At 36.2% G+C, this 24,282-nt stretch overlaps 1 protein-coding gene across 1 annotated transcript in view; it reads right to left on the reverse strand.

Moving 5' to 3' along the window:
* Positions 1 to 6,383: 6,383 nt before the first annotated feature.
* The window catches only part of PTPN4 (protein tyrosine phosphatase, non-receptor type 4 (megakaryocyte)), a gene marked incomplete at its 5' end in the record, with an annotated part of 31,276 nt that continues 13,377 nt past the window's right edge, over positions 6,384 to 24,282 (reverse strand). Inside the window, 11 exons of the mRNA XM_009869630.1 lie at positions 6,384 to 7,136; positions 9,620 to 9,755; positions 12,377 to 12,525; positions 13,943 to 14,071; positions 16,260 to 16,406; positions 17,141 to 17,202; positions 17,287 to 17,377; positions 18,687 to 18,853; positions 20,085 to 20,241; positions 21,526 to 21,582; positions 21,669 to 21,752. Coding sequence (XP_009867932.1) covers positions 7,050 to 7,136; positions 9,620 to 9,755; positions 12,377 to 12,525; positions 13,943 to 14,071; positions 16,260 to 16,406; positions 17,141 to 17,202; positions 17,287 to 17,377; positions 18,687 to 18,853; positions 20,085 to 20,241; positions 21,526 to 21,582; positions 21,669 to 21,752 — 1,266 coding nt within the window. The remainder of the gene's footprint in view (positions 7,137 to 9,619; positions 9,756 to 12,376; positions 12,526 to 13,942; positions 14,072 to 16,259; positions 16,407 to 17,140; positions 17,203 to 17,286; positions 17,378 to 18,686; positions 18,854 to 20,084; positions 20,242 to 21,525; positions 21,583 to 21,668; positions 21,753 to 24,282) is intronic.

The following is a 24,282-nucleotide window of genomic DNA, read 5'->3' on the forward strand; positions in this document are numbered from 1 at the left end:
CTTGTCTTCCACCCAGTCTTTCTACTCCAGTTAAACAAATCTCTTCCTAAATACCTCTTCTCCCTTATGTCTCTCTCTGAATGCTTTCCCAGTAGTTTTATCTTTTTGTACTTCAAATCCAAACACCTTGTCCTCACTTTAAAGCCAGACATTAATCAGTCAAATTAAGAACATAAGGTCTCTCTCTTTTCTTAGACTCATCTCTCCTGAGGTTTTTGCCGCTTAAGTCCTTTCATCGTATTTTCCTTTTTCTTTGAATATACCCTTACTTTTTGGCAGCAAATATTTAATCAGCAGCTTCAATGTAGAACTTTCTTCTTCACATTGCTATTCCTCATGACCTGTTTCGAGATCAGACTACAACTTCTATTGAACACTGTCTCCAAAACACTCACTGTATAAGAGACAAAGAGTTGTTCTTCCATTAGAGCAAAACCTGAAGTACATGTTTTCAAGCCAAAAACTTTGGCTGATACTGCCATGCTGCTTCTGTAGCCAAGCAAGTTCACTCCTAATTTTATCCTTGATTCCTTTTCTAGTGCTCAATCCACAAAGCTGTATTTATGGCAAAAAGTAAAGCATGAGATGAATGTTACGTGGTATCAGAAGCATATAAAAGCAAAACTGTGTGTACAGTAGCAAGAAAATGGCAAAAAAAAATTAAACTTTAAATTACTAAAGCACATCTTTATTTTGCAATTAAACAATTAAGATCCACAAGTAAACTATATATATATTTTCAAGTTTGTACCTAGACAACTATTTGTCAACTGAAATTAAATATATCCACAAAATATGCATAACAGCATTTTTTCACATAATAGAATGAAATTTTACTTAAGACTAAAACGAAACTTGTTAAATGTTAATTAGCATATTTATCCTGGGAACTGCTGGTTTTCGGTAGAAGTTAGTGTATCATTTTAATGGCAAGAAATTTCATTTTATCAAAATGAGGACAAATACATAAGGCCCTTTAAAGCATACAGTAGCTGCAGTGACAAAAGCTGAATTTATTTTCACATTGTCCAGTGTTGACCAATTTCAAGTTTCCATCATTTTCAACCAACCACCCCAGCCATTTAGTTGTTTTCTCCCCCTCATGTGCTTTTGAACAAATTTATAGGCAAAAGTCTAAGTAAAGGAAGAATCTTCCCATCCCCCCAACATTAATAAAGATACACAAGAGTTAGTCTAAACAACAGAAGAGCTATTCAACTCTGAGATGATTTACTTCACACTTGCAGTCCATCATTCAGCAATATGAAACCGAGATGAAATTTGACAACTGAAAGCCACAGCTGGAGAGGCAAATTAATTACCAGAAGGAACTTGCAAAAAATATTGCCACCATCTGATTGTGAGGAACGATGTAAATAGTATTCTTCCCTTTGTATTTACACCTAGTATAGCACCTGTTACAGAAAACACCCAAACCTTGCACAAACAGCCCTGCCAAATCGACTGGTTCAAATGGGATCTCTGGTAAACAAACAAAACCAAATGAAGAACAGAGCTGGATACATTGGATTGAATAAAACCTTTGTTTTCTTACCTTAAATTTCCTGTAAGACTGTTATGGGTTGTTACTGTGGTGCCCCTATGTACCAAAATAATTGCACTGGATCTTTTACAGTCTAGTCTTTGTGGATATATTCTAGTCAAAGAAAACAACAGCTTAATGTAAACTGTTTAACCCTTTCACTCGTGTTTTAGGCCCCGGGCCTAGGAGCAAAAGGGTGACAACTTCTTTAAACTTTGTTGTGCATCATCTTTAGTTATCAAAATTCAAATAAGTTAAGTAAAAAAAGAAAATACTGATTTCCAGGTAATTGATCTAATGTTAAAACAATGCTTAGCAGAAACATTTACAGTAAACAGCTGTAAATGTGCAGCTAGCTGAGAGAGATCACAGAGATAAATTTACAAGTACCCTGTAGTTTCTATTTGCACCTTTTTTTTTTACTTTTTTTTCAAAATACAAGCTTTATATTCTTTTCAAGACAGAAAAATTGAGATGATAGAATTATTAATATCTTAATAATATCTATTTTGTGAAAGCTCCTCAGAAACACATGAACAGTAAACCAGAAATGGCTGGAACAACAGAAAGCATTCGTACCCCGCTGTAATCCAAATCATCTCTGTACAGAAACCCATTAAACATCTCTCTCTAAACCCAATTTATTTTGTCCAATAGTTCAGTCAGTAGTAAGCATGAAATAAAGTGCTACTATTCAAACATCAAAACACTTGGAAAAAACCCCACCCTTTAAAATGCGTAAGCTTGCTAAATATGAAATAACCCAACCAACAGACTGTCAGCCAGCCCACAAAACTACGACATGCTATGACAGACTACGATAGATACATTAGTGGCAATTTGTTTTCCTGGTTGGTTGGGTTTTTTTACTTGTTTTTTTCTTAAAAGTGAGGCTACTAGTCCACATTTTTTAACTGAAAATGTCAGCAATCAATGAGCTAAATGTGCCAAAGCTAAGAGCCAGAGCTCACCTGCAGCTGGAGAAACCTCATGAACTGAAAAGATACACACTCGTGGTAGCAACCAGCACAGAGGTAAAATTGAGTGGCCTTCTTTGCAGACTGCGTAACAACAAAACCCAGTATCAATTTATAACTGCAGTGGGATATCAGAGACTGGACAGAACAGGTACACCGAAACAAACCATTTTCTCCTTGTAATAGCTTCTCAATCACCACTGATTACAATCCCTGCAATTTCACACAAGATCCACATCTAATCAATGAATGTTTTCACCAGATTTTTATATTCGATTCTAGCGCTAAAAGTAACAACGGCAAAGTTTTTCAAGTCTCAAGACAAAAGATGGCTACTGCAATTACCAAATACACCCAGCCAACCTGGGACCTGAGATGAGCTACAAAGACTCTAAGAGACATTAAAGAGGACCATTCCTGTACTTTGTGGAAGTCCAAATGTTAAATTTCAATTTGAACCAAAACCCAATTCCTCCCTTTATCCTCAAGGCTGAGGGCCCTGAAGATTGCCTCCACAGGCACAGATTAACTGCTCTAGTCAGAACTACAGCCCATAGATTGGACAACCGGCTTTTGCTCAGATATTGGTGGACCTGTAGAGGTTTTCGCGCTCACGCTAATTCCCTGAGCCATCAAACATCGCCCACACACCTGCACACACACTGCAGAAGCATAAAAACACCACACAATTCAGCTCCACAGCATCGCCGGAGCTCTAGCTCCTCTATGCCAGACCCTCCCTACTTCCCGCCTTCCTGGGCAGTGCAACTGCAGCAGGTCCACTACGTTTTTGGGTCCTTCCACATGTAGCACACAGCCTTTTTTTGGAAGGTCTCCACAGAAAGTTGGCAGCTTCACTGGTTCCATAACAAGTTTCTCATGTTCCTTAATCTCCCAGCTGGTTTCTCACCCTTTCTCTAATAGATGGTGTGCCAGGCTGTAATCAGGTATTCTAGAAGTGCTACTGCTTTATCTATAGGAGACATAAGCTTTCAACATCTAACAGAGGCATGTGGAATATCATCTAGCATTAAATGTAGTGAGAAAAACAAATCGGGCTTTCTCTTTTTCATAACTGGGAGAAAATATATAAAAATAAAATGCATTAAAGCAGTACTTTACTGCTTAAGACTTGCAAGATATGTGAAATACCAAATGCTTCCAAATACAGGATAAATGAATTCTTTAGCTCTCAGATATTTGGTACATCTAAAGCAGTATTTCTCCAAGTGGACTGGCTGACAATCTGTATGTGGTTTATTAAACACCTGCATCTTATTTCATATTTAGCAAAACCAGAAAATGCCCCCAAAACACTCAAAGTCCCTGCTAAAGCCCCATGTCTTTCTACTAAAAGCCCCCTTCAAATTCACTTTAAACAAGAGATGGTAGTGGTAGTTTTCAATCTGAACCTAAAAGGAAAACAAAAGTCTTACCATTATAAATTGGCACAAAATTGTCATAATATTGCTCTTATTTACAATGAAAACTTTTTTTTTTAAACTGGATTTGTATCACGGAAGTTTTACAAACATACTCTTTCCCACACCCACCCAACTTTTCCTAAACAAATGGTATGAAAATAATTATTCATAAAATCCAACAGTCATAACACCAATCACGTATAGGTCTATAGGTCATTATGTCTGAAAGATACATTCATGTTTTGTACAGCATGAAACATACAAAAAGTTCTTTAAAAAACTCTTAAGGATGATACAGATCTTCATAACCCAAAGTAAAATACTTAGCAGTTTTGGGTTTTATTGGCCATACAAAAATATTTTAAAGGCCATTTATACCACAATAATTAGAAACTTCTGAATGAATGATTTTGGGTGCAGGAGGGCTTCAGTGCTATTCTGTTTCCTAGTCGGTTTTTGGTTATCACTATGCTGGCTTTGGAGAAGCCAAAAAGTCATGGAGGCCAATTCTCTAAGAACAGGTACTTTGTTCCCATTTTTCTCCAGTGCAGCTAGTTAAAACACTACAAATCAGCTTAAGTCAGTGCAGAGGATTTCAAAGAGACCTATTATTCTTGCCTGTATTTGCAATCACAACAGTAATGACAGACAACCAATATATATCCCATAGTTAATTGTGGTATAAATCGGTCTTTTGAACTCAAACTGCTTTGGCAACTTTACATAAGAATATGTAAATACGTGACATACCAACGCTATATAATGTTGCTGTAAACTCCATTTCTGATTTCCCTCAGAAAAAAGGACAATGCTATTTCCATTTACAACTTGACTGTAAAGAAAATTTATTTCAATATAATGAATTATTTCAATTTGTAGACATTAAGTGCTGAGTTTAAAATAACTTTTCAACTAGCCAGCATCTCAGCTAATAATCTTGTTATGTGGAAGTTAAAGCTTATACTTTCCTACAGAAGAATTTCCTCTTGTCACAAATGGCTTGAAATAAAACTGATATTAAAGCTATCTTATTACTCTTTTTCAGTTTATCAGATCCAGAGATTATTGTAAGAGGGATAATACTGATTTAAGCATCAAATCTAGAAATATAAGTAACAGGGCCACAGGCCATTTTGTCTTCTAAAAATATTTAAAACTCTATCTTCCATTTGGCATTGTGGTTCATGTTTATTACTAAGTCATACGTTAGGATTTCACTTTGTCTGAATCCCTTTTCACTTAATAGGTCATAACTGATCTCTTTCAAATGTCCATAAAACATAGTATATTATATAATTCTTATTTAACTAATTCTTAGTTAAAAATTATTTAGTGTAGAACTTTCCATTTTAATTCTATGCTCCATATAGTTTAGCTTACAACAAAATTTACTGGATAAACATTTTCAGGAAACCAATACAATAAATTAAAACTTTTAAATAGAGGGCACAAAGTTATATTGTCACAGGGCAGTCAAAGAAGTGACTCATTTTTTTCATACAGTATATTACACTGGATACCTTGCTTCTTGACTTCGTTTCTCCTATACTGGAAAAATATTAAAAAATTGGGACATTTATGTATCTTTAGAATGAGCTCAGATACTGTATCAGACAGACATTTCTTACAAATCTCCTACCTACTTAAATAAGAAGCAATCCATATCAACTGGAACAACTTTGCACAAGCATAACAAAGGTGACTGAGGTCATTATGGAATTAAAATAAAGTTCTGGGACAGCTTCATAGTGTTCTCCTCCCTTCCTTCACCCAAATAATAAAATAATAAAAAAATAAAAGGCAGACCTGTACGAACATGGCTTGAAATCAACTATGACAACTTACAAAAGTAATTGGTTAGCGGACAGCGGAATTAAATCACATCTGATTGTAAGCTCAACTTAATTATCTGTGCTATTAAAGAGTTATGTCCTAATCGAGTAAGACAGCTATTCTCAACAAAAGGAAAAAACCAAGTATCAGCTTCCAATGACCTACCAGCATTTCATAGTAAGCTGCTAGTAAGTTACTAGTTGGAAGGAATGAAGGAATGTGTCAGATTTTTCACATAATTACAACACAGCAGCATACAATGCTCATTCATTAAGTTGGCAGAGGTGCTTTTGCTACAGAGAGTAGCGCGCAAGGTACTGGAATAAGGAAAGAGGGAATGGTATTTCCATGACCCGTTGTGGTAACACATTCCAAGCACCAAGGGCCGTTTTAAAAATCTGAACCCATTAAGATAAATATGACAGGACAATACCACCCCCACAGGATCACGAGTGCCTTTCACTGGATGTACGCTGTAAGTCTCAAGGCACTTAAGGGGTTAAGACACAATGCATGCACTAGTTCCCATCACGTCATCTTAAGTCACACAAATCAGAATACACCAGTGTATGACACACAAGCTGTGTCAAAGAAATGCTGTTTATTTTTTTTTTTTTTATTGTTATAGTTATTATTTTTTACAAGATGCTGGTAAGTGGGCATTATGCAGCTACTGCTGGGTTAAACACGGACGCCAGCTCTCCTCTAACAACCAGCTGGTCTCTAGGAAGGGTGTAGGACAAAGTGTGCTGCATCAGTAGGCAGTGTGTATCTATCTAGTACTGGCAATATTGCTAATGTTGTAAAAAACAAAACAGTGAGAGTCTGTACATAATAACAAACCTAGCACTGGAAAAAGACCATGGCTTAGTGTATCTTTTTCATTTGTTTTTCATTTTAAGAGACATGGGTGTAAAACAGAGTGAAATAATTCCAAGCCTTGTTTGTAGCAATTCAACCAGAAGCGCAGTATATGGCACTACAATGAAATATCGTAGATTACCCTGAACACAGTTAGTTCTTTCAGTTTATGGTCTGTTCGGAGCAAAGCACGAAAATAAAGTCTTCAAACAGATGAAGGTTAGAAGAGTTTCAGAGACTGATTTTGTTTCAACGTAAAGTGCAACAGTGCTGAAGTTTTCAAAGTCCTTTGTCAATTCTTTGCTGTACTTCACTATTATTTCCCACGAGCAGTATTATGGCACAAAGAATGCTGCCAGTTCATTACAGAGGACAGGATTCCTCCATTGATATCCTAGGTTTTTTTGCTCTTTACGTATGCAGTGATGCTTGCAAAGGTTTAATAAATCCTTCTTCATACACCTTCAAAATAGCTTCACATACAAATCTGTATTGACTCTGAAAAGGAAAGTAGATTCAGTAAGTTGAAAAGAAACATAATTGAACCGTGTCATCTAGAGGCAGAAAAGGCCTCTAAGACTTCCCCACCCCGTTCTCTCGACAGGCCAAGAACTTGGCTTCGAAGTTAGTGTAGGAAACACAAACCAACAGGAACTTTATACTAGAACATCTTGTTTCTCAACAGAAGAATGGAATGACCAGCACCTTGAAACATATACCAGAAGTCATGCTCACAACACCAGCACTGTTATTACAACACCGCCTATTTAGTAATTTTCTGCTTTTCATTTCAGTGCTGAAGTTTCACTGACTCAAGGTTTCCATGAATTTGGATTTAGAAGCTATAGTTTCAAAGCACTTTCTCATACTTCAATTAGTTCTGGCATATTACTGACATATTACCTCCCTCCTCAGAACTTGATAAAAAAGAAAACTGTTTCATATTTTAAAATAAGCCAAAACTCCAGTTTCTTAACATCACATATCTAAGTCTACAAAGTATTCAAGTCTAACACCTGCACAAATAGAGGCCACTAATATTTTGGTTTAAGCAAACAATAGTTAAAAAATGATAGTAATCAAACTAAAATACAATGAAAAGAAAATCAGTTTAAGTCAACACAACTGACACTGAATGCTGCATAATGGTGTATATGCTGGTCAGAAAGCCAGCACGCCTGCCTTTTCAGTGCTGTGGAATATCCCCCTCTATGTGGTAATTAGCCATGTCAGATCTCAAATGGGCACAGTAAGAGATTTATTAATTATTATTTACTCTATTGTTGCATGTAAATTAAAATAGTTAAATTTTGACATATTTGTGCAAAACACTCATTTTGCCTCCAGAGACACTCAACTCCCCTCACATAGCACACAGAGCAGACACCCGCCCATAGGGCCACCTTGTGGGCACTGAGTGAATCTTCCAGGATACACAAAACAAGGAAGCGAGTGCCAAAGGAGAAATTACAATAGCCTACGTTTATGCAATCTAAAAAACCAAATCACCAGTTCAAGTCTTTTATTATCCCTTCTCCCTCTCATGCAGTAAACACTTGCTTTTCACTGAAGCTTGAAAATACTCCCTTCTCTAAGAAAAACGAGACGACCAGAAAATACCACCACACCTCCTATCTTTACGAGTAGAATTCTCTTCCTCTCTACGTATGCTAGAGAGATACGCTATTCCTACTGTATAATCATCACAAAGAGCAAGAACCATTCTCTATTATTTTTCACGTACCATCATCTTCCTCACCCTTCCTGTGCTAGCTGACTAATACAACTTTTTTTTTAGTGGAATATGAATATTGGAGAGCAGCACTGAATGACAATTGATCTAGAAATGGAGGCCCACATATACTTTTGTCAGCTTGAATAGTCTCTGAAGAACACACAAAAGATTTATTTAAATTTGATCAGAGGAACAGCAGCAGGGGCATCAAAATTACTCCAATGAATAACTACAAGTAGTTGTGGGAGAGATTTGATACTGGGCCTAGTGCCTTTTCTCCTTCAAAATACTTTAAACACTATATACTACAACTAAAATTGTACAATTGATTTAAAAAAAATAAATGGAACTGGTTAAAGTCCAGAATAACCAAGAATTTAAGCTTCTCTTTTTTTTAAGACAACGCAACTCAATCTTTTGACTCTTCAAGTATCTTCTAAAAATATAAACAGAAACTGCCCTTAGAAAGGCAAATAAAAAAACAAAAACAACAAAAAAACACACAAAAAATAAAAACAAATAAAAAGCTTCTAAAATTGTTGTACGTCTTTCACAATTCTAAAATACTTTAAATACAATCAAGCAACACTGCAATTATCTCAAAAAAACCCAAAAAGCCCATGAATATTACAGATCCAGGAAAAATTCTAGCATCTTAAGATACATCAGCAATCAAGAAAGCACCAAAAGAATCCTGGAGGCAAGGTACTTCTTTGATATATCTTGCCTCAGATTTAATTACACTGATTTTCAAAAATATTATTTATTTGATTATTTCCCTTTAATTGAGTCATTATAGGGCAGAGTTAGGGCTTGTTTTCATTGTAACTAAGGCAACATAAAATCATTGAATTGAATCACTGAAGGATTTTCTTGCATGTTTTGGAACTTTCTGTGTTTACCTTTCATACCACTTCCATTCTTAACACCTGGAATTAGGCTCTTGCTTTCTCCACTGAGTAATTTTTACACTACTGAAAACTGACTGTTGACATGAATTGCCAGATATTCCTGTAACGGTTGCTGCTTTTGTCAAGTTTTCTTTGTAGAAATTGGAAGAACTTGCTCCTTTCCAATAGCCTTAGCAACTCACTCCTGCCTGGAGCCAAGGCTACAGCTACATTGGGTACAGCCGATCTCTTTGCAACACAGTCAACAGCAAGTGTATTAAAAATCCATCTAATGATACAACTAGATAATAGGAAATCATTCTTCTGCAACATAGAAGAGCAAGTAGGATACTCACAGGTGTTTGGATCATCATGGCTCTTTGATCTCTCATGGTTCTTACAATATCTAACGGATAAACAGGCTGATTGCACTCAATGAGACACATAGCTGTCTCCATAGTGATAAGAACTCCTGTCCGTCCAATCCCAGCACTGAAAAAAAACCAAAATGGAAAATAAAACAAAGTGCCTGGAATAGAGCTCATTCTTAAAGACCTTTCTTCTCAAGGATTCTCACAACTGATCATTATGGTTCCCACACTATTACGACAGGGGTTAGACAGGTTGTGTCTGTGTCACTGGAAGCCTCCATCCTGCCTGAACAGAGCAAAAATCCACCAGTGCAGAACTGTCGGTCCTGTAAAGAGCGATTGTCTTTACTCAGCCATTCACTCCAGCAAAATTTACACACGGTTATTTATTCAGATCATACGGTAAACCATACTAACGGCTAGACGGTAACAAAACAGAGATACCTAGCACACACCGGGCACTTTGTGTCCACTTGACCATTACTGAAATGTTAGGTTGATTTGGTAAAACCATGTTTATGTTCTTGAAGTGATTCATACCTTCACATTTCAGAATAAGGAATAGATCAATTATTAGAAGTCTTTGGAGGATGACAATAATGATCATTTCCCTACTATTAAAAGGTACATGAGAAATTTAACTGTGTAGATTGAAAAGGCATGCACAATAGTGATCCCCTTCAAGACAAGGAAGAACCATAACATATAAATCTGAGTGGCAAAATTGTTGAGAGAGCTTACGTGAATCATGTTTAGCTTAAAAATAAATCCATAGATTTATGTGCATTAGTTTACACATATATGCACTTTTCCACAAGTAGCAATCCTCAAAAACTGAATATTTAACTTTGAATCTGATAATGTTTCAAATTCAAAGTTTTCATATTCAAAAAAATCATGTTGCACTTTTGAAACAGAAAACAAATGTTTCTCCATATTTGAATATAGGACCAAATTCCGATTTTCAAATGTCAGCATTATCTCGACTCATACAACTAGTATTTCAGTCAATAAATTAAAGGGCTTGCTTCTAAAATAGTTAATATTAACATTCCAAACTTTGAAACTTAATTGTTCGGATTTTGAAGCATAACTTCAAATGAAGTCTGACCAAACTATTGCTATAAATCTTTGTCCAGAAGGTGGCATTAAAGCTACTATATATTTCAGTGATGTCATGAGAATTTTACGGCAGGATGTGAATGTGCTAGTTAAATAAAATTATTCAATAGCATTCTTTTCTAGAATTCATACATAGAGAATTCAAAGGAAGAATGCTTTATCGTATCCAAACAGGAACGGCCTGTGTCAAAAATACCGCCAACTTTGGGCTCCCTCAGCCTGACTCACCAGTGCAATTTGGATACACTTCCTAACAGCCACCGAGTTAGGCCAATTAAGTAAATTATGTTGAACTGTCATACTCCCTCCTTTTCTTCCATGAAACATAAGAGTGTTAGAGACGGCACTGAAATGATCAGTGTGGAGCTGAAGTGATATCTCACTGAGATGAATGAAACTGTTCATACTCTCCAAAATTGTTGTTCCAGTGTCTCTGCAGACTTGCACACTTTATATTTTAAAAGTTGTGTCTGGCTGGTATTTTCATAATTTATTTACAACCATTATCAACCAAAAGAATATCAATATTGGAAGCTGAGGTACAGTACTAACACACTGGCATTCTGGTACTCGCTTCCATAGTTAATAAGATTCACCCTAAGCAGCATAAAGCAGAAGAGAGGGCAAAACCAATTAAATTCAATTTCTGATACATCAAATGTTAAAAAGAGAAAACTTTTTTACTCCATCTTCTCCAATAAATGTTTAATTTGCATGTAGATTATATAGCCTTTAAATTTATTTTATTCCCTTACATCACAAAACTATTGAGGCTGGAAAAGACCTCCGAGATCATCAAGTCCGCTTCCCTCTGAAACAGGAACAAACACCTGACTCAGAACACTGACTCTCCAGAGTGTGTCCAGGAATTTAGAGGTAAAATTTTATTCACAGAATTGCTCACTAAAACCTGGTATAGACATGTTCATTTGAAGGCATTTGGCATCATGCATTACTATAGCTTACTAATTAGTTATTTTAAAGGATTAAGATTTTGAAATTTATTATAGAAGTGTAGAATACTATTAAAAACTATTGCACAAGAAAACAAAAAACCCTATATTTCATGTGTACATAAAAATCTGAGTAAGAATTATTTTAATTCATGAAAAAAGTAAACTGTTGATAAAAATGTGTCATCTCAATGCATATATCAAAATATCATGTAGTCTGGGCCTGCAGATTTGAGAGAAGATCTTTTATTTGATCACTGCATATATCACCCACGTTTTCTGCCATAGACTATTTATGCAGCTATTCTGAAGTTCTGTTGAGTAGTCATCATGAGGAAAACATTCCTTGGTATCTTGTGCCATTCCACTGAATGACTGTATAGACTGTTAGCACAAGCATTTAAACTGTAATGAAAACAAAAGTAAAATCTCCAAAATAATAAAATCCCAGCACAGATCAATGCATGCAGATTCTCAAAATTTTGCTTACTGAAACATGACTCCAATTGTTTAGTTTAAATGTCGAATTCTCTTGTCATATGCAAAGCAGATACAACTAAATGTTTATTTTAAAAACAAAGCACAGAAAAGCTATGATGATAAATAAGTTCAGTTTGATGATTTTAAATAAGTTTGATGATTTAATAAAGTTGGGGAAAATGGATACCTGCAATGAACAACAACAGGTTCTTCTCTGCCAGCCCTCTTCTTGCGCACAAGACACACAAAGTCTAGGAAATCGCTGGAATCATCAGGAACCCCATGATCAGGCCATGCTATGTACTGGATTTGGGTTAGCTGGCGGCTTTCCTCTTTCTAATCAAAAACATAAAAGTTTATTCAAGGGTAATTCAGGTCCCAATAAAACAAAAAATAAAAAAATCCATGGTACATTTACAGCAACTTGCATCCATAACAAAAGTGGCTTCAGGCAACTAGCAGCACTTTATTAGTGCCCGTCATTGCTCATCCTGGATTTTTTTTTTCTTAAAAACAAATAAGCAATCCACAGTTGTTTACTTCTTCAACAGGTTAAAAAAACTACATGCCATGTAATAGAAAAGCAGTTCCAGGATACCAACGATCCATCTGGACACTAGATGCACAAGAAGGTGGTCAAATTTTTAGCAAAATCAATTCTACAGCAAGAGTTGCTATCTTACTAGATCAAATGACACAACTGGAGTAGGGAGGGGAGAGGCAGGACTTTCAAACATAAAAGCTTTTATTCAGACTCTGTGTGAATGGCAGCATTGTTTTAGCTTCATCTCTTAATTTTAGCCAGCATACTACATATCAGATGCAGAATGATTTTGTTTCCTACTCCCTCCTGCTCCTTTTTCTAATATCACAAACATAATCTGCCTCTGGTTAGTGGAGGAATAGCTCAGTGCAAAAGCAGCATTTCAGAAAAGAGGAGTTACCAAACTCTAAATAACCTATAGGCATGGAATCACTTACAGAGGGTCCTCTGCTGGTAATAAACGAGCAATTGTCTCAACAGAACACAGGGAAGGAATTTTAACTGCAAATTGACTAAAAGGTAGCGCTGTAAAACTGGCATCTCATTTTATAATCTGAGCAATGAGAAAAGTGAACCAAATTCCAGATACTCGTTTCCAAACATCTCTTGAGATTGAAACACTCACTGGGGAGGCTCTGAAAACTACAGGTGCCCTGACAATCACACACTGCATGTTCAGGGAAGTCCTCGTTTACATGTAGTTGCCAATCTCAACTCATCTTCCTCTCAGCAGGATTTATTTTCCATCTACTCGCACATACTCCCCATGATGGAATTATTAAGGATTGCTTGCCTCTATAAGGACAGATTTTCAGTTGCAATAAATGGAATACCTCCAGTGTTTTGAAACCAGCAAGGAAATAAGTTTCTCAGCTTCTTTAATTATTCTTTTTCTTTAGCCAGGACATGAAAGACAGCAGTAAAGACTTTTAAGACAAATAACACATCTTTTATGTGATTTAAAAAACTTAATATGGTTATGGAAACTAAAACTTTGGTATATTTTCCTAATGAAAGGTTTGTTACCATCCTAAGAGCAGAATTTGTACTAGGTAAGTATGTGGCAAGTAGTTTTCTAAGGGCTTCTAGAAATAAACAACTCTATTTATGTGGATACACCACCAAACTGAAAAGAAAGTCTAATTAATTAAACTGTATCTAGTCTGTGAGGATTCCATAGATTAATAAATATATATATTATAATTTTACCTCCAGATTAGTCAATGTCATTTCTCGAAAGACATAAGCAGGATTTCCTTCTTCTGAATGGCAGGTAATCTGGAAATTCCCGTATGACGAGCTTCCTGATGGCTCTGGCCAGTACTGATGGCATTTAACCTAGGTCAACACATTTTTAAAGATGCCTGTGTTTAAATTCAGAGTATTATCTTCATTCTCTTTAGCTCCTAATACCCCTGTTCATTAAAGACTATTTTGATGATTTTATAATTACTATTAATTTACTTACCAAATAGGCTGTGTTACCTAATTATTCTTTATAAAATAAGGTATCACAGAGATTTCCTGGTTCTCTTTTCAAGAGGACATATGCACCAGCTCTTGAGGTTACTTTAACCGAAAATGTAGGCCTCTAACTTTCATTACAATTTTTTAAAAAAGTAAACCTATAAATATTCCATCTTAAGACCTGAGTGACAAAGACGCCGCTTTATGAACATTTCTGACCTCCAAAATCCTAATCTGATCTTCTCAAATCACATTTATATGGAAAAGAACAAATGGGGAAAAAAGACAGCACACACACACAAAACAAAGATTGCTCAACTAACGTAAGAATTAGGGGGATGAAGATGGTGGCCATCCAAGCCTCCTGATGACGCCATCAAATGTGAATGGAACCCTAAGATTTTCATGTATATTGCTTAAAGGCCTAATTACAGAGGTCATTTCAGCTCAAGTGTACTTTTGTTTTTCCAACCCACCTGGCAATTCTTTAAGAGCAGCCAGATTTGCAGACTTCCTGCTCCACTGAGACACCCCGGCATGCAGTGGGACAGTGATGTCAGAAGCCTCATGAGCAGCTTTAGAGCAGGGAGTCTGCCTATGGGTATAAGACAGGTAAGTCCTTTTATGCCATTATTAGGCAGCTCTCCAAAGAGCTCCACAAATATTACTATTCAAGGCATGGGGGAACCTCAGAGAATTGCTACTGCAAGTCTGTTCTTAGCAGATCTGCAAAGAAAACTCCAGTTAAAGGGCACTTGTACTGAAATTCCCTCTAAGGATGTTTATTTGGGAACAGGTAGCATCATGCCAACACTGAGTCACAAAAAATGGTTTAAAAATGCTGCAACTCCCCTTCAATTATTTTAATTATATTTAGAGGCCTGGCCTCCCAGCAAATACATGATTATTAAAACATCAGAATATTCATACAGCTGAACTACAATCTGAGCTGATCAGAACACCCACAACCTACTACAAGTCCATCTTCAAAAGAAATCCTGAATGTGGAGAAATTTTGCTCAACTGTTACTACAGAGTGTCATTTCTGTCACACACTCCATCAGCCAGTGCTAAACTATAAACCCAGGAACTCTGGAGTCACACTGTGCATATGACCAGAGCTGGCTGTTTTGCCTGTCTCCAAAGGACGAAGCTGCACAATAAACAAAGTTACTAAGAGGTAACTACAGCTTAAAAACAAAACCAAACAAACCACAAAATACGCCCAAGGCCTTTTACAGCATCAAACACAATTACTTTTAGTAATTTATAACTCTAAGTACTTTACTACTAGTACTCTATTTTTACACGTTTTTGTATTGAAGTGACTTGAAGGACAATGATTCTTTCTTATGATTAAACAAATGTTTATAGACACAAAGAATATTTTATGAAAAATTTTAGATTTTAAAGGAATCCTTGATAAGCTTCAAGACAGACATCCAGACATGGGATCTTAACACTACAAAGCTATGTTAGGCTGCCTTAAAAAATTAATCTCTCTTAATATCAAAGAACGAATCTACAAAAACTGAGGAAACTTCTTGGAGTTACTTCATTTGATGGTTAGAGGAAAAAAAAAAATCCTATTTCAGAATTCAACTGTGTTTAAACTATCAGAAGGTTTAAAATGTAAGAGTTATTATTGCAAGAGTACTAGGAATATATTGCCCTTAGGGGAGAAAAAGTCATCAAATCATAGAGTACTTTGGGTTGGAAGGAACCTTTAGAGGTCATCTAGTCCAACTGCCCTGCAGTGAGCAGGGACACCTTTAGCTACATCAGGTTGCTCAGAGCCCTGACCAGCCTGACCTGGAACATTTCCAGGGATGGGGCTTCTGCCACCTCTCAGGGCAACCTGGTCCAGAGTTTCACCACCATCACCGTAAAAAACTTCTTACTTGTATCTAGTGTAAATCTAACCTCTTTTAGTTTAAAACCACTATCCTTGTCGTATTATGTCTCACAATAGTATACTCCTCTCATCCTTTAAAAGCTAATCAACCAACAGATTTTTAGAAGATTAATCAAGTAGTATTTAAGGAAATTTTTTACTTACTCGGCCTCGTTCAACTTGAGTTGTTAGCATTACAACCATAGACGAGCCTTGTTCCCAAGTCATCTGCCAAAAATCAGGACAAGTGTTCGGTAGTGGACCTTGACAAGCAATGTACTGGTTTATTATTGTGGAAGAAGGGATTTCCATCTAAGAGAAGACAAAGTCATTTTATTTCTTACAGGAAATGTAAACTCAGGCATCAGACATTTAGCATTTAGTAACTAATACGTTAAAGAAGCATCAACTATATTAATTATATTAATACTAAGTTATTAAATACAGTGGCACAGATAAAAAGTCTTCAAAATGCTTCACATGTAAAATTATTGCGAAGATCCAAGTACACTTCATGTATTAACTGACAGTTACGTAGTTGCCATAATAAAGATTAATGGTCAAAAAAAGAAATGATGAACCAGCTGGCAAATAATTCAGCTGGTTTCTGACAGTAGCTTTTAAAATACTGATCTTGGAATTTAACTTCATCTCTAGGCTTTGTCCCTGAAAAGAAGGTAGCTGTAATTTTGTTGTTACTGACAATGGGAAGAAAAAAAAAAAGTACAAGTGCTGCCAGATTAAACTTCTTATGTTGAACACTTCTGCCACATTAGTAATCAGAAAAGAAGAATGAATTCCTCCGGTAGAGGGCTAGATTCTCTGAGTGTGGGTTTTGTTGGATTTTTTGCTTGGTTTCATTTATTAAAACACCTGCCACAAAGCATTAGCAAAGAAGTAAACCTCCAGTAAATTTCAAACCATCTGACTACAGGTTTATTAGTCATTCTAGTCTGAACTAGATCTATGAAAATGTTATCAACTTCTCCATCAAAAAACTTCAAAATTACTTCATATCAGAAGCTCTTTTGAAAACTACTACTCACATTTATATAATTTGCATTGATGTAGTCTTCATTACTTTTTAAAATAACCCGTGTAGCATCATCTGAAAAAAAATTTAGAAAGCTGTTACTTATTTACACCAAAGTAAAATACTTTTAGAACACATAACACAAACACACATACTTACAAGGCGAAATGTCTCTGTATCTATTTTTGGAAATGTTTTGAGGTAATCTGGCACAAGACATTGTCATTCCAGGCTTTTTCCTATATAATTGCTAAAAGACAAAACTGATGGTCAGCCATAATAGACGCAAAAGTACTACAGTTACTATATTATTTGCCTAGAGGTACTTTCAGAATATAAACTACTGAGTAGTGGTAGCTTCAACAGACACAAAAATTATTTTCCAAAGAAAGCACTACAAATTTAGTTACGCTGTGGGATCCTGAACATCACCAAGACATCGTCACAATTTGTTTAAAGATAAACTGAACATGTGCTGCCACAAGCCTTGTCCTGCAAACAGTATCAGTGAAATGATCCAGGTTCAATAAAAAGCACTTTAAACATTCCATCTGTTTGGAAGACTGAAAAGTACCACAGAATGATAGAATCATAGAATGGCCTGGTTGGAAAGGACCTTAGAGATCACCTAAACCAACCCCCCTGCCATGGGCAGCGACGCCTCTCAACTAGACCAGGTTACTCAAGGCCACAAATGTATGGTAAGGAGGGATTTTAAATCACTTTGAGAAAATATTTTCTATCTATATATAGAAGTACGTTTTACCGGAGTTCTTAAAGAACAGTATATAAATATATTTTCTATATACACATGTTTCTATATACATAACGTTAGGCCTCAGTATGACGAGACACTCACAGAATTCACATTGCTGTGTTTTACAAACCTCCTGCTTCTTGCTTTAAGCCACTTGATCTCATGCACTGAAGATGAAATAACATCAAGGCACAAGTTAGTGCTAAAGACAGACTAAAGCTCTCAGCAGCTTAGGACCTCACAAGAAGTGCTCTTCTGAAATATGTCATTAAAAAAAAATCAACTCTTCATAAAGGACATTGTTACACTCACCCTTAAGATTAGGGCTTGTAACCCTTAAGATCAAGGTTATATTTTCTATTGGTAGTTTTACCTTCCCTTACTGAGGCTGTCCATAAAATGCCAACAGCTCAGTTGTCATTCAGATGTTACATTAACTGAGATATGGAATAAAGGTCTGAGTACAGACCGTATTTTGGTGCACATTTTTCAGTCATCTCCATTAAAGTACTTTATTAGCATAAGCCCCTGATAACCACAAAAACCTCTAAGTAATCAATAAAGCTACTTATAACAAACAACACTAAAAAAGTTTTAGGATTATTCTATGCCATAAACTTGCACACACAATGCAGAACTGGATTATTATTTTTTTCTTTTTTTTCTTTTGAGAGCGTAAGACAATTAATTTTTTTGAAAGATGCTGACTACTGAAATTTAACTGAAATCTGTTCTGCTAAAAATAATTGCTATCTCAAAAGACTCGGAATTTGTACACAGCTACAGGCGACATGGTACTCACATCAAACTGAGCCAGAACAGTCCCAGTGATAAGCCCCTCTGCCAGCTGAATCATGGATTCCCTCAGAGCGTTATCATCCTGAGGGACACCATCAAGAGGAGATTTCTCAGGGATGTACTGGAAGTCAGGCTCGCTCTCCAGCTTCTCTTCCACAACATCATAGACAGCTGTAACAAAGATATGAACGCTCTGGCTGAGCATGCTGCTTGGCACAGAGAGTTAACTCTAAGTCATTTACGCAGAAACAGCAAAGACAAGCGTTTCTCCAGTAGAAAAATACACATTTGTTAACACATTGATTTTAGGCTTCAGTAATCAGAGCAAGACCACCGGAGAAAATTAATATATGTCATTATAATATCATCAATGCTGTATGCATGCCCTGCCTACAAATAAACTGAAAAATAAAATGCATCTTCTACTATATGTAACAGAGACATGTAAGAGAGACATGCTGTTTGAAAGTCTGTTTTTCAATGACATCCCATGACCATGAAGGAGGAAACTGGCAACTCCTCGCTTCAGCAGCTCAAATGTTTTTATCCAGAATAGGAAGATAATCAACACACAACAGGAAACTGTTGCAGTAAATTTGTAAACAAAGCTGACAATTTTATCTGAAAAAGAACGTAAGCACACAAAAGCTGAAAGAGAACTTACACACAGAATGAGAGCACAAGTGTGGAGTGAAAAAAAGTGAATAAAGGAAAAATTGTTTATGAAGTGGCTGAGGTACTCTCCAATTATTCCAACTGAACATTACTGTTATTCATTTTGCTTTTACCTCTTCAACTATATTATAATTGGGAAGTGCAGCAGAACCAAATCCAGTGACCATCTACTGGCAATGCTCCAACAGTGTATTTCATGAATATATCGCAGAAGCTATTATTTAGACTGTATTTTTAGCACTTTCTTAGCCTCCTCAAGCAGAGATGTTACCAGTCATTCTGGATTGTTTTAAAAACATGTAGAAGGATTTAGCATATATTAATCTCCAAAGTCATCCAAACACTGGGTGTTTGGTGGTGGGTTTTTTTTTCATTTGTGTTTGGGTTTTACTGTCTTTAAGGTAATAACAGCACGCTCAGAAACAACATTCAGTATCTCTGTAGCTTTCTGGACTTTTTAATCAATTTAAATTAGCTCTCTGTTGGAAATATTTGATCTCTGATTTTCCTATTAATTTTCACATTTACTTATGCACAGCTCCTTAGAGTACCGGATTGATCGAGATTTGTATATACATTGTGTTACTGCAACTCCCTTTCAAGAAAAAGAGTTCTTTCTTAGAAAGATATTACGTGTTGCCACCTCAGGACACAAAACTGAGGTTAGAAAATGAAAGCACAGTGTGGAATTATTTATTTGTCTTATTATTATGTACAAAGCACTCACCATTGGGTCGAACTAGGAGCACAAGTTCCCCTGAGTGCCTCTCACAGCTAGCTTTAATAAACATAACAACTTGATCGTGGGTATGTTCTGCTATATCCCTGCCGTTAATCAGTACAACCTGGTCTCCTTCATTCAAACGCGGGACACAGAGATCAGCCTGCAAGGTGAGGAAAAGAAGAGAACACATAAACCAAGCTTTTTCCAATTTCTCACCTTAAAATAGTAACCTTAACTATCTATAGTTGGGGACTTGAATCCTAACAGCCTAGTTGCTATGGTTCCTGCGTTGTATTCAAATGACAAATTGAAGCGTTACACAATATGTAAAACAGTGCCCTTCACAAGACGAAATCTGTTTGGAACTGGGAGGTGACTGTCACTGTAACATGTCTTTGGACAGCTGTTACCCCACTCCTCTGCTTGAAGTAGAAAGCTCCCCTATTTAAATCAGATTTTGTGAGGCAATTCGTTCTTGTCTTTGAAGGGAAGGGAGAAACACGGCAAAGCCCTGTTGGAATCAATTTCACAGGCTTAAACGCTTCAGGTGTGAAGTATCACAGCTGTAATCACAGGGGTAAGGCAAGGACAGAAGACAATGCACAAACCCCAGTAATCCTAGAGAGGAATCAGGTAATAAAAAATCATTATTATAATCCTAGTCTAAACATTGTTGCAGTATGAGAGCACGTGCCATCACCAAATATCTTCTCCTTAGCGAGTGGATGTTTAAAGCCTTCAGCCAATGTTACTCAATACTCCAGAAATAATAATTAACATGAACAAGAACAATGCTCTTTGAAACTATAAAAGTGCTTGCCAAGAGTCAAAACCCCACAGCTGTGTTCACTCTAAAAGGTATGAACAGAGCTGACTCCCGTCAGCTGTACATCAGGTCAGTATTTCTGGCAATCCATTGAATAAATACCGTGCCTAGTTTGAAGACCCTACTGACAGTCACTAAACACCAGTGACAGCAGACAGTCAGACCTGATGAATAATGACCCATTTTAATCTGAATTTTGGCTTTACTCAGTTACATCTGTCACTAAAGTAAGAGAGATTTGCTATTTTAGTTATTTTTCACATACTAAAAGACTCTTTCAAATATATAATTTCTGTGAAACTACATGAATGCCTATATTTTAAAAAGTAATGAAGTAAATGTATTTTTACAATGACACAGCTCAAGAAACAATACATACTGAACATCTGTAACTCCTTGTAATTTTCAGAATTAAACTTTTCAGTAAGAAGAAATATCTTTGACATTTGAAGAATTTTTAAAAATGTTATGTACCCCATCAAATTCTTACTGCTTTGTTATGACAATATTATAACACGAACAAATTTTCACAGGTAGCTATGAAATAATTCATAGCTTTGAATACATACTTCAAGATACACAAGTACTGCTACCACATTTGTTTTCTGGATAACTTACAGGTGTTCCTGGAGCTACCCTGGACACTATCACTGGCATCTTCTGATCGTATCCACCCTTCAAAGATAATTTTAAATTACTAATAAATCACAAATTGCAGAAAATAATATTAATATCCATGAAGGAAATAGATGTACTGTTACCTTTACATTGAAGCCAAACCTTCCATTTTCATCTGGTTTCATTCTGATCATAACAAGATTGTCATGGGGGACACCACCATTGGGCTAGTAAACAAAAATGATATTATATTAATATATATTTTGTTCATAGTTAGACTTTGAGGATATTGCATGCAACAATTTTTGCAGTTTCCTCATAGTTGCTCCTGGACACTTGAGGAAACATCAAGTACTAGCACAAATACCTTGAATTTTGCACAGAAGGGAGAAGTTACACATTTAAAAGTCTTGGACATCAATAAGTTAGAAGTGTGTTGTGTCAAAGCAAGCTCAAAGCAAGCAATAATGTTAGGAAAAACCTAACTGGCTTCAAACAGTTTTAAGAAAAACAGTTTACTAAGTGGAAAATCCTTAAATTCATTTTAATTAAGATCATAGTAAGAATGCAATACGATAAAAAATAAGGTAATTGAAGGTATACATTTGTGTCTGTTAGCAGCGCTATGACAGTAGTAATCAAGGACAAGTTTGGCAACAAAAATCTTCATTCCATATCCCCTTTTCCGTTTCCAGTGTGATGGATTACGAGGTGTGATATGTGCTGATTGAGCTCTGAATTTTAGCTGCTTTCTTTCCAATTACAACACTGGTAAAGTAACTACCACAAAACTGGGGAATAATAGATACTTTTTTAATATGGAAAAAGTCACTTAGTGCCAAGTTAAGTGATTTTTAGTTTGCTCCCATCAATATTTAGTTCACAGACCAAACATTAGCTAGTATTTCTACAAATTCTATGGTGAGGATGTGAAACAGTACTAAAGTAATTTGTTTCCAGGAAGTTTTCAATGTTACCAATTACAGCCAAAGCATCAGATTTGTATTCAGAAAGGAAGAAAACAAAACAGCTTGTTAAACCAAATGTTTCTATATGTAAGGGTTCAACAGGTAAAAGAAGGCTGCTCAACTTTACAATTCCAGGTGTTTTAAGCTCTCAGTTAAAACAAAAAAATCCCCCTGAACACATTAATAGTAATGAAAAGATTAAAAATTTGGGGGTAGAGAGGAAATTAACAGCATTAGATACATTAATGAGAAAGCAGGACGCTAAGGAAGCCTTATCATATGTAAATCCTTTTAACCTACGCTCACTGGCACGGGAGACCAGACCTGAGTTCCTGGGCAGAACAAACAAGCGCTCACCTGCGGCGTTTGGCAACTTCCATGCCATTGCATTCCCCAGACAAAAAGGGAATAACAGTGATTTCGTGCTTGAAGAGGCTATTTTGAGCAGCAGATAATACAGGAAAACCTGAAGAGAGTACTGTGTATCATTATGAACCTGTCTGACTGACCAGACTCCTGTCCACACCTGTTTACAAATACTACCGGACATTCTCAGACTGGACCCTCTGGGATTGCAGATGCAGTAAAAAGCCGTCATTCCTATACCTGTCCGACTACCTTTCTAAATAGACTCTCCACACATACAACAGACGAAGGAAATTCAATACCTAAATGAACTCAGAATAGTGACTCAAGTAAAAATATCTGAGATGGAGCAGCAGGAGAGACTGTAGGGGTGCAGGAACCTGAAACGCGTTCTGGGCAGAAAAGCTGCTTTGGGTGAAAAAAAACAAAAAAACCCCAACCCCCCCCTCCAAAACATTACAAATCCTAAATTTACAATTTCACTAAATTTCAGAGTCATGCTGCGCTCCTTCTTCTCTCACACCCAAAATAAAAAGCCATCAGCAGACCAAAATAGATCTTCAATTACCACAGCGTACTGCCATGAGCGAGGCTGAATAAATGCGTGGCCCATTCCACCACAGCAACCAACCACATTAACAAAGCACAGAGAAAAAAGAATCTCATTCTCATGCAGCTGTGTTGGCTTTGCAGAACCAAAAGGAGTTAAAAAAACAACTGAGAGTTATTTTTGTCCATTTGGTAAAGATAACTGAATACAGAGGAATACTGAATACACAGAAAATCTTGATGAGCAAAGTAGCATTATCTTTCAGAACAGATCAGTACTTTAATATGACTCAGGTAAACACTGTCAAAATATAAAGCTGTTAAAAATTCTGTGTCATTAATTAAAGCAAAATTTTTTTACAACATTCACAAAATGTTCATAAATTTACAAATTTCACTTTTGCATGTTTTACTGAAACCCCAGCTATGAAATTAAATATGGGGTTTATGGGAATCTTAACTCTGTAATAAGGCCTGAGAGAACATCCCAGGCTTAGAGTTCAGAACGTAAATAAAAACAAACCAAAATCATCTCTAAAATATCCGTTTTGGGAGCTTACTCATAATTTTGAATGTCTGAGGTTGGCAGAACAGTTTATACAGTATTTGCTACATCTGGACATTAAACTGTTTTCCCATCCTGCACAATGTTTCTTGAACCACATCAGTATAAAACCAAAAGCCATTTGGAAACTTCTGGAAGGGCAGAAATCACAAAAATGGCCAGTAAGATCTCACCTCAGTTTGACAATAATTGACTACCTTACTCATCTAGCATGTGCTTAAGTGTGGAAAATGAGCCTTTTCTTTGGTTTTTTACATTTGTTGTCACCTGTATTTTGGTAACCAAGTCTTTCTTGGAAATTCTGATAAA

Source organism: Apaloderma vittatum, unplaced genomic scaffold (genome assembly GCF_000703405.1).
Source record: "Apaloderma vittatum isolate BGI_N311 unplaced genomic scaffold, ASM70340v1 scaffold14635, whole genome shotgun sequence".
Lineage (NCBI taxonomy): Eukaryota > Metazoa > Chordata > Aves > Trogoniformes > Trogonidae > Apaloderma > Apaloderma vittatum.